Here is a 16,032-nt window from a genome sequence, read left to right on the forward strand (position 1 = left end):
CAAATGAAGGGAAATCAAGACCTTGCACTAATTCTGCTGCATGAGGAATATTTTTATAATCCTAATTAGAACCAGTCATTTAGTTCAGCAATTTTCCCCAATCTAGCCAATTTGAAATTAAAATAGATGCCTTGATTACAAAACTCATTAGCAAAGAAGCACCCATTTCGCTAACCAGTTCATTTGGAATGCACAAACTGAATGAAGTGAGGAGCACTTGTGTTGTCAATTGCTGTAAGTGAAGTGAGCCTTAATTGTTAGAATTGCGAAGTATTTGTATTGCTGCATGTTTCATTGCAGTATAATATATCGTTCATTAAATGTAACAAAAGCAGTTTTAAAATTATTTAATTATGTGGTGTTGGCGCACCAGGTAATTTTTATAAAGTCAAATGTCGCTCTTGTTTGCATTTGAAGTATTGATGGGCATTACTGTCAGAAAGAAGACATATGACTCTGCATTTATCATTCTGATTATAGCTAGCCTGGCAGTTTTAATAGGACATGAGGAATTAAATTATGCAACCCTGGCTCTACTTCAGAAATGCCCAATGAATTTTGTCCTAGCAAAACAGTGAACTTGGGACTTGTGATGATTTGTGGTGGCAAAAAGGAAGTAACTACTCGTGAAACTTGATTTAGCTGGAACAGACTTCACTATTGCTTTTTATTTATGTTATAGATACTTCATGAACAGGTTTTACTTTGAAAAGGAAAATATAGAGATAAATGGAGTGAGACACATTTCATGCTTAAACGTGCTCTTCTGCTGAAACAACCTGGTTTGCTGTGTAACAGAGCAACGATCATGTGGTTTATTCCTGGGTCACACTAAATCATGGCTGAGTATTGATTTTATCTGGAGTCTTAAGTGGGGTGAGAGTTGGATATAAATATAGCAGATGGAAGTAAACATGAAGGAATGAAGAAAGTTGAGGAACACCAGGGGCATGATTTGTATTGCCTCACTGCAGAGATCTAAACTGGAGCAATATATACCTCTATTAGGTGCCAATACTGCACATAGTAGTTGGTGGTGATCTACTGAATGGTGTTGATTGATTTCTGGAAGCAAATGTAGGCGACTGTTTGAGGATGAGGTAAATTGTACCTTAGACTCATTTGTATTGACTAGGCCTCCACTGTCAGGGAGGTGATTTCCTCTGCTGAGATCTAAATATTTGCTGTATTACCTGAGATTAGGGGACTTGAAACCAACCTTGCAGTCTGGATGTGTGCAAAATTGATTACATGGGATATGATTCCAATATGATCGAAGCAACAAAAAGCATTAAATTTCCTGCTATCATACCTACAGGTTATAATGACCCACTGCCTTAGAGGAGAGAGCAAACGTGACATGAAAGTAAAGACAGAATTCCCAATCTTTCGTTTTTCTTTACCAGGATTCATTTGTGTAGATATGAGCTACTTACCACGTTGCTTCAGTGAAATGAGATTAATCAAGAAGTATTTCCTTGGCCTTTTCTCCCTTCCCCTGCATGTCTTTCTCTCTCTTTCTCTCTCTTTCTCTCTCTTTCTCTCTCTTTCTCTCTCTTTCTCTCTCTTTCTCTCTCTTTCTCTCTCTTTCTCTCTCTTTCTCTCTCTTTCTCTCTCTTTCTCTCTCTTTCTCTCTCTCTCTCTCTCTCTCTCTCTCTCTCTCTCTCTTTCTCTCTCTTTCTCTCTCTTTCTCTCTCTTTCTCTCTCTTTCTCTCTCTTTCTCTCTCTTTCTCTCTCTTTCTCTCTCTTTCTCTCTCTTTCTCTCTCTTTCTCTCTCTTTCTCTCTCTTTCTCTCTCTTTCTCTCTCTTTCTCTCTCTTTCTCTCTCTTTCTCTCTTTGCCTTCCATAGCTCTTTATCAGTATTTGCCTGACCTGATGGCAACATTAACATCTAAAATCTGTTAAGCAGAATTATAAGCGATCTCACTTTCGCTTGAAGAAAGAGCACAATTCAACAGCTGACTCCATTTGGAGGTCTGCTGATGCTGAACATGGAAAGCTTGAGTCTGGTGTCCTTTCCCCTCTCATTGAATTGACTTAATATGATGCTTGAGTTTAGAAATACAACTATTCCAGGCCAAAGAAAAACAAGATTAATTTTACCCAAAATTCCACTGCTGCAGTAACACAGGAGCCTGTGACAATGAACATAAACTTGTTTGAATTGTCAGGAAATTTTCATTTTGAATGGCACTATGTATAAAGTGTAGAACTTAATAGGAAAAGAAAGCAGCCCTGACCTCAGAGCAACCAAATGGTTAAGCCTGGGCCTAATTTGGAGATTATGAATAAATGCTTTGCAGATTAAGACCTGTAAGTATGGAGGCCTTTACACATTAGGGATTGAAGTGATTATACAGTCAGGCTTTCACTGTTGTGAAGTGCCTGCCTGCAAAGAAACACAAGTCATGCATGGGCTTTTAGTATTGGTTATTTTTGGTAGTTTTACTCTCTTGTGTTTGGCTGTTCTGTCATCTTTCTTTAGTGGTTCAGAATGTTAAAGCTATAGATGGGGGAAGGTGCGTCTGCCAGCACCTGAAATTGTGACTGCAGGCATCTGGAATTCAAAACAGAGGGACACTATTTAATTCTCTCAGACCAAGAATGCTTTCTGCAAGCTGGAAACTAAGAAGCTGTTGTGTTAACCAAGAATGATCATGCTTTATCCAGAAGGATTCGGGACTCAGCAACTCACATTACTATCAGTGATTCAGATGGCTGAGAACTGTTGGAAGTCTGCCTGACAGGGCCTATTCTTTCTTTCTGGGTAATGGTGGCATTAATTAGTATTTGCACATTGCCTTGACAGTACAAGACCTCACTGTTTGGAAGTATTGCACATTAGGATGGCAGTGGGCTACTTAAGACAATACTTTAATCTTCAATGTCCTCAAAGATGACTGTGATGGGATAGACCAGTGTCCTTGAGGCACCCAGCTGGATGGCTGATGCTGAGAGGTAAAGGTACAGTTCCTCCCCACCATGCATGCACCTCCACATATCCATTTGTTATGACATCTGTAACCAAGAACTGGGACAGTCTGGTGCTTCCTGAAGGATGCATTTCAGTGTGCCAGACCAGGAGCTCACAGTCAGGACTGGGAATAGTCAGTCTGGGAATAGCAGGCTGTCCCTTGCTCTCAGCCCTGCCTCTAAGGCAGGGGCATTTCAGCTTCATTTAGCAGCTGCTGAATATCTGGCATGTTTGCATAACCTGAAAAAAAATACTAGTACTTGGGAAGAGGGCTATGTAAACCATCCAGGGCTGGAAACCTTTAGGAACTGTGCAGTCCTGATTCTGACACAGAGCCTCGGCTGTAGTTGGCAGCTTTGTCTCTGTTTTAATTCTAGCTGCTCTTGTAGCTATGCTTTCCATTGCAATTGAGGATGCACAGGACTCAGGTCATCAGATCCTGCAGGCTGGCCCTAGATCACACAGAGCATCTGTGACTTGGTTTCAGTGAAGGTCTGTTGCTATGTGGAAATATCTGCATTGTGCTTTCCTGCTGGGCATGTCACATCCATTTAACAGGACACCATTATTATATCTTATCTCCACCAGTATGCTACAAAAATCTTTTTATACAGCTGAAATGCATATCTCAGAACCAAAGAGAAACTTCAGAAAAGGAGCAGTGAGGAGCTGACATTTCGTCTCTGTAAAGCATAGAGTTTTGTAAATCCGAAGATGCCCTGGTGATTTTTGCACCCCGCAGTTTTTAGTAGGTCCCTTTTTCCATGACCAGGAAGAATCCTCTGGTATACCCAGCAGTGCCAGTATTACCACAGTCTTGTCTTGATCATATTACTTGCCACTGTCAAGCAAAGGGTATTTAAGCAGCTCAGAAATCACAGCCTGATGGTTGCCAATAAAGAGGCAGAGTCGACAGGGCAGACAAAGGAGTTTGGCAGAGAAAAAATCAGGAAGGTACTGGAACAATTTCAGTTGTCCTCTCTTGTATTTCTTTTGATGCTTCTGTGACTGAGGAAAGGTTGGAAATCAGTTTTTCAAATGCTTCCTCTCAGTTAATAAAACTACAAGCACCAAGTTTTCTGTAATCTCCTGATTTTAGCACTGTTCTGCTGTGAGTAATTTATGCTTCTTAGAGAGATCTATTCATTAATTCAAATGAGACACATCTTCAGTTGCAGTTTTCAAACTGGGCCTCCATATAGGTTGTTTGGGAGAAGGCTGGTGGCCCGTTTGTACAGGGTGTGCACCTGCTTGTTTTGATTTTTGCAGTAGGTGTCCCACAACAGTTTTGTGGCAGTTACAAGAAGTTCTTCCAGTGTAATAAAATTCTTTAGGTTTGTGTTCAATTGATTTTTATAGGACCATGGATGGCTATAAAATGAAAGTTAGGGTATGATGCAGTAAAATTTTGGCACATCTGAAGTATTGTGTGTATTATAAAAGGAGGAGCTGAAGCATCAATATGAAGGGTGATATTTTTGAGAGAGGGACAACTGATATATAAACATTTAAGTTTTGTTGTTTGTTTAAAATCCTTGGGATTTGGTAGTGAAAAAGGAAGAAAATGTGATCCTTCACACAGCCTCCTACCTTGGGCATCTCATTTCTGCCAGAGGGTCATTAATCATAAACCATCTCAATGTAGATTTGGTAGCATTTTATACTTCCAGTTTTCAAGAGATAACGGCACATACAAATAACATGTGAGCAGAATATACTGTACCCAAGGGGACTTTCCTGCCATATAATACGAGTACAGTAATGTCATCAAAAGTTTTGCTGCCAAAACAGGATTCTGGTTTTGTCCTTTAACACTGTACTTGCTTCAGGCCAGTTATTTCCTCAGATCTTGATGCCAGTCCACAAGAGTTGTGCACACATGACCAACGGCACAAATATGACAAACATTGAAGTTCTGCTGCAAAATTGTGTTCCATGTTCCCTAGCTAGATGAGCTGTGTTTTTCCTCTAGTGACAATATGGAGAAGGCTGCTTTATTTTTCTTCTGCCGCCTTCTTTTATCTTTTGAATTATGCTGTACCATCACTATGAACATTGGTTGAATTCAGCAATTAAAATTACATTATAACAACTTTGATGACATGTTGTTGACTATAGTTGTTGCCTTGGGTTGGGTTTGCTTATTGCTGTTGAGGTTTTAATGTGTTTTTCAATATTCTTTCCTCTTCATTCTGCTCTGTAAGGTGGATTGAAGGTACCTGGAGTTTGAATTAAATAGGATAAATAGCTTTAATATAGACACCATAGAATATATAGAAACCTAGAGAAATGTGGAGAGAGGTTAGATAAGAGCTTGCTTTTTCTTGCATGATCTGCAATTGCAGATTCATTTATTCCAAAGGTACAATCTTCCACTGCTTGATTGCAGGAAGAGGTTGATGGATGAATCAGAGATGACAGTGTAAATGGTGTATGCCCAGCAGCCCTAGGCGATCCCTGAAACTTGTGAGTTTCTCATTTGGTGATTTTTCTGGCAGTGATGCCTCAGTACAGTGACAGTTTCTGCTACAACTGTCAAGCTAAATTGTTCCTGATGGTGGCTGGCATGTACAATGATGCTGTTCATTTGGGTTCCTCCTGTAAACATCCGTATGTTGCCCTTCATGCTGGTGCATGGGTGGTAATGTTAGTCTCCTCTGCACCTTTGGGTCAGGGTGAACTGAATCCTTTTGAAGTGCAGGGAGGGCACCATCTCTCACTTTCCATGACACCACTTGCTGTTCAGGATGAAGGAAAAGATATTCCCCTGGATCTTCCCAGATTTGAAACCCCTTCCTACATGTGATCTCTGGCTTGGCTGTGTGTGTGTGTATGTAGAGACAGGTGCCTGTGTAAGCAGGCTGTGCTTTTCCTTTCAATCATTGCCTGTTGTTAATGTGTGGATTGCCAGGAAATCTGGCCAATGAGAAAGTTGGCTAGCTAGAGCAGGACTGAAATACCACCCAGGATTTTAAGAGTGTTATAAGAGCAGAACTGGAGAACACCTGCAAGCTAGCAGAGCCCCTGGTGACACCAGAGCTGACTGAGGAGAAGAGTAAGGCTGAAAGGAACTGTGAGTTTATTTATCATATAAAATGTTCAAGATCACTGAAGCAAGTTTGCTTTGGCACTTGAGGCATCCAATTAATCAAGGTATATGGGACATTTAATCTTAAATTTTATTTATCTTGATTTATTATGGAACAGGATATGACAAGCATATGATAAGGAAGATGGCCTAAAAGAGTGAATTACAGAAGATAATACAAGAGGTAGGGTGTTTGAGTGGGAAGTAATACTAGCTAAAGCTGCATCTTCAACACTATCGGAAGCTGAAGTTTTCTACCTTATTTTTATAATTTTTTACTCATAGAAGTTATTTCACAGCCACAGTTGTCCTGTGGGCTTTGTATTTTCTTTTTGGGGAGTGCAAGACTCCTATTAGCTGTGATGGGCCTTTCTTTGTGCTGCTTTGGTCCAGTATCTGGCCTTGCTCCCAGGCAGTGTAGAGCACAGGCTGTTTGTGGGAACCAGAATTGCCTACACAGTGCCCATTCATCCATTATTTCCAGAAGCCTTTCAGAAAATCATCAGGGTGCATAACCATGACCAGAAGAGCTGGAGGTAGCATGATATGCTGTGACATCCTACAAATACTTGTTGTAAGGCACAAGAAGCAGAATTGAGCTAGAGTAAATCCACAGAAATGGCAGTTATGTAATTCTTCCTATCTTATCAGCCTCCCGACAGGCAGAGTTGAGAATAAGGCCCTTTGACCCCTTTGCAGACTATGTTGCCATGAGAAGTAAGACACCAATGTTAAAAGGAAAAGGAAATTATTAAAGGTTAGTGTTTGCAACGCTTGCATTGAACGGTCTTAGAAGTATATTTCAGAAGGGTCTCTAAGGATTAGAAATGTCTGTCTCTGCCTTCTTACCTGTCCCAGTCTTCACATCTCCCTGTTTCCCTGGGGCTATGCCATCCACCTAGAAGTAAACATTTCTGTGCTTCCTTTTTACATTCCTTGTTGGAATCTCTGTCATTTTCCCAGTTTCCCTCCACGTTAGCTGGCATCTGTGCATTTCTTGGTCTATGCATCTTTGCCTCAGACTCAAGTGAAACTTCTGTCATGGAGAGCAAAGCATTTAGGTGTTCTGAATGCACAGCACTGGCTCATGGACTTGCTGGGCTGATGAGCTAATCCCATTTATGCAGAGCAAACCCCTCCAGCTTCACAGGTCTGTTATTGTGTGTGTTTGCAGAGAGTTGCAATGGTTTCTAGCAGAAGAGAAGGGTGGGATCAGAGCTGGATTAATTGGAGCAGCCTGTATGTTTTCAGTGCCCAGCCACAAGCCTTCTCAGTCATCAGAAAGTATGTATTTTGTATAGCTAAACCTTTGCTCACCTTGGTTTTGGGAGCTTATAGGAAATGTGCTTGGCACAATGAGCCAGTTCTGTGTTGTGTTTTCCTGAGGATCACAAGAGCTAAGTGTCAGCTTTTGAAATTTTGCAAGATCCCTGCTGAGTTCCTTTTTTGGGAAAGGTGTGATTTAATGGTCACTAAATATTTTGCAGTGATCTCTTTACATCATAAATCCCTGACAGAAACCATGACCTCAGGCTGGGGTACAGTGGGGTGTAGGGTGAATGGGGTCAAAAAAGGTGGACAGTTTGTGAAGAAAAAAGAGTTGCAGAACACCACTTCCAAGTGGGGTGCAGGTCTTAAGCACCTGTGAAGTTTGCTGCTCTTCAGCTCGTAAGATGCGAACTATATAAGGAGAGTGGACCTCTACCCTCTGCCAGGACTGGCCCCAGCTTGCAGCAGCTTTACTTTACAGTACTTCCACCTGTGTGAACTGGATTAGGTTAATGTGTGTGTCTGCTCAGTGTCTGCTGGGTGACTTGGGAACTGACTGCAGTAACTCCCCTTGCCTGTGAAAATACGGACAAATGGAAAACTGAAGCTGAACTGGGTGACAGGGTGTGTTTGTATTAAATAACATATGATTTAATCAGAAACAAAATACGTTGCTGTAATTTTGCTAAAAATTACATGTTCTGCTTGAGCCCAAATTAATATTTCTTTCAATTGTTTTGAATTTTTTTACATGAGCAGCAAATGCATCTCAGCTTGAAATGCTATTCTGAATGCAGTTTCAAACCCTTTTCATTAATGCCCATGTATGCACTTCCATAAATGTTGCTTCTTACACGTAAAGAAATCTTAAATTAATTTGGAAGGTGTTTTGGTGATGTGTAATCTTTCTTTCTCTGGTGTGACAAAACCCCTCTTCTATTACATCCTGTTCGGCATAATGCAGAGGCTACCTATAGATTGTACCACAGGGTTTGTAAAGGAAGAAGAGGGGCAAGAGAAAGCATGTGATTGTAGCTTTATGTCCCCCTCTGGCTAATGTCTGAGCCTCTCCTGCTTTGCCCATTGTATGCTCAATAAACGTGAAAGATTGGTCTGTAATTGCGACGAATGTACCCAGACGCTTGCGCTATAATTAAAGGCATATATCACACAATAAAGCGCATTTGAATGAAAAATCTTCCCATTAGTCGTGTGGTTCCCATTTATTTCCTCTTATTGTTAAACTTTTGGAGTATAATTGTTGACAGTAAGGAAGGGCTTCTAAAGGGCTGTGTGGAGCCCCCTGGGGAAAACAAGGTTTTCCTCTTGGGCTGGGAGGGCACAGAGCTCCACGGCACAGGGTGATGTGTACAGCCCCATTGGCAAGAGCCGTGTGGTTGGTGGATCCAGTTGGCAGCGAACTTGGATCAAAAACTGCCTAATGATTTTTTAGCTGAGAAGAAGCTGGGCAAAAGGACTGGCCTGGCTTGGAGGGAAAAGAGTCAGCAGCCCTTAGAGCTGATTCAGTCTTTTGTCACTGTTAAGAGCTGATCCTGGGGGAAATGAGAGTGAAGTTGGGGATGACAGGAGCAGCCTGCAACCTCCTTTACCTCTGGCTTAGCATATTGGCTGTCAGTGGAAGAAATACTGGTAAAGATATCTCCTGCCACCTCCATCCTGTTCTGATCTCTTCACAGCTCAGTGTTGTTCCCCCCTTCCCTGTTCTGCATCCCTGCCCCTTTCTGTGTCTAGTTTCACTCTCTTCTCTGCATCACTGATGTGGGAAACTGTTCTGCCACATGGCATGTTGCTTTCCTATGCTCAATATGTTCTCAGACTCTGAAAGTAGGGTTTTTTGATTTCTTGGGTTTGTTTTTTTTCCATTTAGTTTTCAATAAGGCTTGTTAACAAAACACTCATGAGAAGGTGGCTAGTGGCAACTAAAGCTCACTTATAATCAGTGGCTCAGCTTTAGCCCTCCCCCAGGCTCTAGAGCTGATTTTGAAGTGGTTAAAATGTCATGAAGAAAGGAATAAACAAGCCATCAAAAAAGTTAGCCTTCCCTCAAAATGGCATTTCTATTTATAGCACCTTTTGCAAGTTGCTAAAGCTAAATTATTTAGAAATGATTGAAATGTGTTTTGACTGACCAAAACTAACATGTTCTTTCCCCAGATTTTCAGTTTAAGAAAAAAAAAACATGAAAGTAATGCTTTTCATCTCAGTTCTGAGCCACTCCAGCATTTCTGGAGGATTAAGTAGGAAGAAGAGAGGCTGTTTTTCACCCAGAACTGACACACACCTTAACTTCTTTAATGATACTCACTTATGTCACTGCTCCTGTTGGAGCTGTATCTGGACTTCTTGTTGCCCTACAAACCCATCACACAATACAGAAGCAAAATATATGCTGTGCTCTCGGTAGAAATGGCAAATTTTTGACTGAATGTGCTCAGTACACATTAGGCTTAAGAGAAATTGAAATGTGAAGGTCTTTGAGTAGACTTTTTCCCCCCTAGTTTAATCCTTTTCTTGGAAATGAAGTGGAGAAGCAGAGAGGGGCAAGTCTTGCTTTGAGCATCAGGTTTAAGTAAACTGAACTGTTGTGAGTGGACTCATCAGGTGAAAGCATTTTTTTAAAAACTGTAAAATCATGAAACATTACATCAGTGCATTGTCTTAACCTCCGTGATTTCTTTATAAGCAGGATCTTGGTTGAACTATACAATTGCAACACGAAGTCAAACATTTCCAAAGCTTTGTGCAGAAGATCTCTGACCAGTTTCTGCTAATAGTGGAGTAGAATCTGAGTTTCTTCTGTCTGAAGACCTAGCTATGCCAGGTAGCATGTGAAATATTTCAGTATTAAAATGCAAAGGCAACTTCCCAGCTTCTGATACTTTTTTAATACCTCTCTGTATGAGACAGGTGATGGAAATGCACTTAGTATTTAATTTCTCTGCAGACCAGTTTCTCATCAAAATACTCTGTTTCTGGTGTCCCTTCCACTGTACAACATCTGTAGGAAAATGAGTAGCTCTGCTGATTCTCAGATATGCAGCAGTCTGTGGACACTTTCTCTTTCCATGCCCAAGACCATCTGGTTGTACCATGCTGAAGAAGAACCTTGGGCTGTAATGAGGTCTCTTAATGCAGCCTTTTATCACCTGGAAAGGAAATCAAAGCAGGGAGATAAACTGGTCCATTTGTTTTCATTACAATTACTAGTTTTTACAACTCTGTGTAAACAAAGCCCATAAATGTGATGCTGGTAAGCTTCTTCCTCCTAAGCTCAGCTCCACCAGCTGTTACACAAATCTTTTGGCTTCAGAAGGAGGATTTATTTTTAGCTTCTTTAGTTTGGAGCTGTCAAGGATGCCTTACCTGAATTGTGATTTCTGGCAGTTTGTGGCAAGAGAAGAGAGTGAGGATTTTTTTTCCCTTCCCTAAAGGTCCAGAACCACTTTCAGATCATGATTCCTCTGGAGAGTGAACAAAGGAGGGTGGCAAGGACAGGTATTTCCTTGTGAGAAGGTGGAAGGAACACGCACAGATACAATTGTTCATGATTCTTGGTCATCAGCATGAAGTTGACATTAGCCCTTATGTCCCCTAATAGTAACTGCTTGACACTCCAGTAGTGTCTTACTAAGGCCTGAACTGAGGGGAAGGGTGGAACAGAGGAATTGGAAGAAGGCCTTGAATCTTGCCTTGAATGCAATTCCTGTGGTGCACACTGCTTTATTTTTTTGGTGTTTGTTTTTTTTTTTACAAGTAAGGGCTCTCTCCAGATGTTTGCTCAAGTCAAAATATATGATTTCATAGCAACAAAGAGGTTTTAATTCTATTTGGATATAAGCTTTTTATGTATGCTCCTGGTGCCCCAGTTCTTTGGTGTTTGAGCAAGAGAGTGTACCAATATCAAAGTTCTCTGAATTTCTTTAGTCTGTTGTCTAATGCTTCTCAATATATACATGACATCTTCAGTGGTTTTGACAGACAGTGTGTGTGTATGTATTCAGTTTTAATGCATAGTAGAAAAATCTTTGTTATCTGTTTTATTTAGTAATTCAACATTAACCTTTATATTCACATCTGTAAATAATATTATGAAAGTGAACTGTGCCACAGTGAGCTTTCAGGAATTTGTTCTGTCATACAGCTTTAAGACTCAATCATCTGGTTAAAATTCAAAGTGGACACCTAGAATAAGTAGGTGAATAAATAAATAAAAGTTCTTGAATTGAATATTATCCTCCTTATTTCTTTATCTGAAATCACCTAAAGGCTGCAAATTCAATTTACTCCTACCATCAGTTAGTCTGAGCTTTAATAGAAAGGGAAGACGAAAGAAGTACTCAGTTGCTGCTGCCTGTTTTCAACTTGATAGAGAGAAGGAGGCTCCCTGATTTGAGATACTGTGGGAGAGTAGTAGAAAGAGATTGTGCTTCATTCCACCTAGCTATGTGTAGCTGCTGGTGTTATGCAGCTGCAAAAGGGGAAGGAAATGTTAGTGGCAAAAGATAGAATCTAAAGAAATGGATGTATGTAGTTTGCTAATTCTTTCATCTCATGGTGCGAATAGTTAATCCATTGCAGAATACAATAAGGATGGTAGTCCCACTTGTACTTGCTTGTGAACAGGAGTTAATTTAGGTCAAACTGCCTGGAGCTGGTTATTTGTGCAGCTCAGTCTGCAGGGGTAACCTGCAGTTGGCAAATGGAAAGGATTGCAGAGTTGTTTGGTGCAACTGATGCAACTCAATCTTTATGCAAAGGTCCTTGTATGTGTAAAACCATGTCAAAGGACTCAAGGAGTATTGTTGACAGGCATGATGCTAACATTAAGGCAAAGTTGTGGCACTGTAGAGTTTTGACTCTTGGAATGTGGATTTTCAATTATTGTTTCTAAAAATCCAGATGTTCCTTCAGAAGAAAGGATGTGATGCTGTTTGAATAAGCATTTGCTATTTACCTTCTTCATGAATAGGCTTCATGTTGACTTCATAAGCCTGTCCTCATATTTGGAGAAGGAATTTTCATTTCCTGTCTCCTTTAATTAAAAAGGATAAGCAGTGCTTTATTTTGTATCTATGGAGAAGTCCTTTTGAGGGAGAGAATTCTTTACTGTATTTTTTTAGAATGTCACTGTGAACAGTTGACCAGAAAAGCAGAAGAAGCCCAGATAATGTGGGCTTCTGTGCAGTATCTTACCTTATCCAAAGAAGAGCCAAAGAAATACAGCCAAATCAGAATATTCAGATCATATCCAATCTCCTGAAGAACAGGGAGCAGGAAATCTTTCCTGATACTTCTTATCACAAGCTCAGTGAAGTCTACATAATTGGAGGCCATTTTGACACGAAGATTGCAGGATGCATTTTCCCCTGTTGAGCTTCATTCATTGACAGCTTAAGCTGTCATTGGAGGAGCTGGACTTCCTGTTGGCATAAATGCAACAGGCTGATTCTTTTGTCTTTACACATACTACTGGCATTAGATACTTGATGGGATCTGACTTTCAGTTTTTTAGTTTCCTTTTGCTAGCTGTACAGTAGTTTGGTTGTGTGTTAAGAATCAGCTGCCCCAGACTTTGGACACTGCTCAAACAGCCCTTTCCAATCAACTTTGTAAATTGTTCCATGGTCCAGCTCTCTTGTGGCTGTTAGATTTCTGTGGTCAAAGATATTGCCTATTCAAGAAAGTTTAATATTCAGTGTGAGCATATATATTTTATCTTCCCAACCACATTTAGCCATCCATCGTAGCTATGCCATAGTACACATCACTCAGTTGTGAACCCTTCTAATCTGAACATGAATCTGCCTCCGATTTGTAAATCCAGTTACTCAAACTCAAATCAAATGCAGAATGTTTACTCAAAAGATATTGTTTTCCCATTAAGGGCCTAAATTTGGATATTACAAAGGTTTAAGTTTCTCAGTTCTGTTATCTACATCTTTAGCCCTTATTTTATTAAGCCAGAAAGTATTTCAGATAAAATGCATTTGAAATCCTTTTCAAAACACTGCCTGCTATGTATTTCTTTATGAAGTAGTTCTAAAGCAGAGTAGTTATTTCTCAAACTGTATTCTTTTTCTGAAGAACCAAACTTGCTCAATATTGGAGAAAAGGAGCTTACATATGCTTTGATTATGAGTGAGTAGATTGTGGGTAATTCATTATATGGAGAATGGGTTTTGTGATTTTAAGCAGGGTATGCATGAAGCAAACCTACATCTGAGACTTAGTGTGGAATTGGGTGGAAATTTGGTTACATTACAGCTGTGCCATTTGTTAGCCAGAAAGAGTCAAAATGATGGTTAGATTGAAAATCTAACTTTGAAGAAGAGTGAATTCACTATGGTTAATGTTAAACTGATGAATAGATTGGTTTCTATCTTATGTCAAAGTTTAGACCTTGTTCTGAACATAGATGTTTTAAATTAGGAGCAATTTCCTTTTCTTTTTCACACAGGAAAGAGATGTAATCTGCACCATAAAAACTAAATGCAGCATGACCTTGAGTAGAAAGTCACTACCTACCACATCATAGTCATGATAACTAATCTAATTTGTCTCTCATTCTATTTAATGTTAGGAATTTACGTGTCATCAATCATCTGTTTCCTGTTGGGCTGAAAAAAACAGAGGAGCTGCCAGTTTGTCATATGGCAGCCAAACTGAATGTCTTGACAGGTGAAATCAGGAAGCACAAAAATGTTTGAAAAGGTTTTGGAAGAGCCAACTTGCTTTTGTGTCTCAAGAGCTCAGTCTGGATTAAATGTAAGAGGAGAAGATTGCCTTATTAGCCTTCTCTGGCAGAGAGGCTGATCACGAATCATGCAGGACAATCCATTCCTGTTTTTTAATCTGAGCTGATTTTAATACTTTATTTAGCAGCAGTCCTTTCTCTTCTTCCGCAAAGTTTATAGTTCCTCTCTCTCTCTGTCTTTCAGCTGTACAGCTCCATGGACTTTGGAAGAAAATGGCAGCTCATGCATGAACGGGTGACTCCAAACAGGTTTTACTGGTGAGTTATGCCCTCACAGTTTGCTTTGGGCAGGTTATGGGGAGCAGAAGGGCATCTAACTTGTAGTGTTTGCTTTACCTGAAAATGGAGTTCTCTTGGGTTTGGTCTTCATCAATGTTATATACTCAGTGCATAATACATCTCTTGCAATGCTTTAGTCTCCAGGTTTGTACTTCTTTCTTGTCTGATAACAGCAGTGTTATGTACAGATGTGTGCAAGTCTTTGCAAAACTCCTGCTTCTTTGTTATGTACCTACTTACAGTAACACAGAGAAACTGCCCAATGCTTCAGTGATAAATCTATAATCATGAGACTTCCTATTTTTTAAAACTTCTGAGAGTTACTTTAGCCCACAACACAGTCTCACAGTCTGTGCAGAGCCAGTTGCTCTGACTAGTTTCCTTATGCAGCTATTGGGAGAAAGGATGATTCAGACTCTACTTTGAGTAGCTCTCTGATTAACCAGTTTCTTTCTACTGACTGGTGAGAGCCAAGGATCTGCAAACAGTTTGCTAAAAATCTGCTTTGTGACTATCTTCCTTTTCATTTCCCAAGCGTCAGCCTTCAAAATCAGGAGAGTGTCTTAAAAGCAGATGATTCAACAAATTTAGTTCCTATCTCCAAGATTCTCTACTTCAGATGCTGCTTTTCCGAACTTCTCTCCACCATGTGAAGGTCCAAGAATTGACTTGAGAGAGAAAGAGAAAACCTAGCAATATTCTTCTGTAGTTGGATCTCAGATCTGGGGCTTGAGTTGGATTCTTAGTGCTGCACTTATTATGTTCCAGATGATGGTGTGTGTGTGACTGTCTAGAAGTGCTGATTTACACGATCTGTGAATATTTAAAGGAAGTGCTTGGTCCTTAAGGCCAAAAAAGTCCATAATATTAAGGAACCAGAGGCTCTTCTTTTGAATGGTTAAAAAGAAAAAGCACTTGGATGATTTAAAAATTTATTCCCAATTGCAAAGCATGATATATACCTACATATCTTGGAGTCAAATTCTTGTAGAAATTCTTGCCTGTCATTAAAAGTATCTGCAATCCAGGCCCCAAATTATCTAGCTCCTTCCACAAATCTCTCTAAACTGCTTTAGACTTGGACATTTAAAACAGGGCTTTTTGACATCAAGTCCTAAGATGTCTCTTAGTGTGCCTGTGGATTTTGGACAGTTTAAGAAAGTTTTTGTACATAGGATTTATGATGCACAGTGGTGGTCAGTGGTGCAGAGTGGTGATCAATTGCAGAGTCCAGCTGGAATCCTGTAACTAGTGGAGCCCTCAGGAATCATTGCTGGGTCCAGCCCTGTTCAACATCTTCATCAATGACCTGGATGAGGGGACAGAGTCTGTCCTCAACAAGTTTGCTGATGATACCAAATTGGGAGGAATGGCTGATTCACCAGAGGGCTGCGTGGTCATCCAGCAAGATTTGGACAGACTGGAGATCTGGGCAAAGAGGAACCTATTGAGGTGCAACAAGGGTAATTGTAGAGTCCTGCACCTGGGAAGGAACAATAACATGCACATGTACAGACTAGGAGTCCACCAGCTAGAAAGCAGCTCCATGGAGAAGAACCTTGGAGTCTTAGTGGACAACAGGTTATCCATGGGGCAGCAACATGCCCTTGTGGCCAAGAAAGCCAATGATACTTCTTAATGGTGCAT

At 40.3% G+C, this 16,032-nt stretch overlaps 1 protein-coding gene across 1 annotated transcript in view; it reads left to right on the forward strand.

The window, feature by feature from the left end:
• Positions 1–16,032, forward strand: part of SORCS3 (sortilin-related VPS10 domain containing receptor 3) — a 275,728-nt gene that overhangs the window by 160,011 nt on the left and 99,685 nt on the right. The window contains exon 6 of the mRNA XM_010007928.1: positions 14,291–14,364. Coding sequence (XP_010006230.1) covers positions 14,291–14,364 — 74 coding nt within the window. The remainder of the gene's footprint in view (positions 1–14,290; positions 14,365–16,032) is intronic.

This window comes from Chaetura pelagica, unplaced genomic scaffold (genome assembly GCF_000747805.2).
Source record: "Chaetura pelagica isolate M959 unplaced genomic scaffold, ChaPel_1.0 scaffold531, whole genome shotgun sequence".
Lineage (NCBI taxonomy): Eukaryota > Metazoa > Chordata > Aves > Apodiformes > Apodidae > Chaetura > Chaetura pelagica.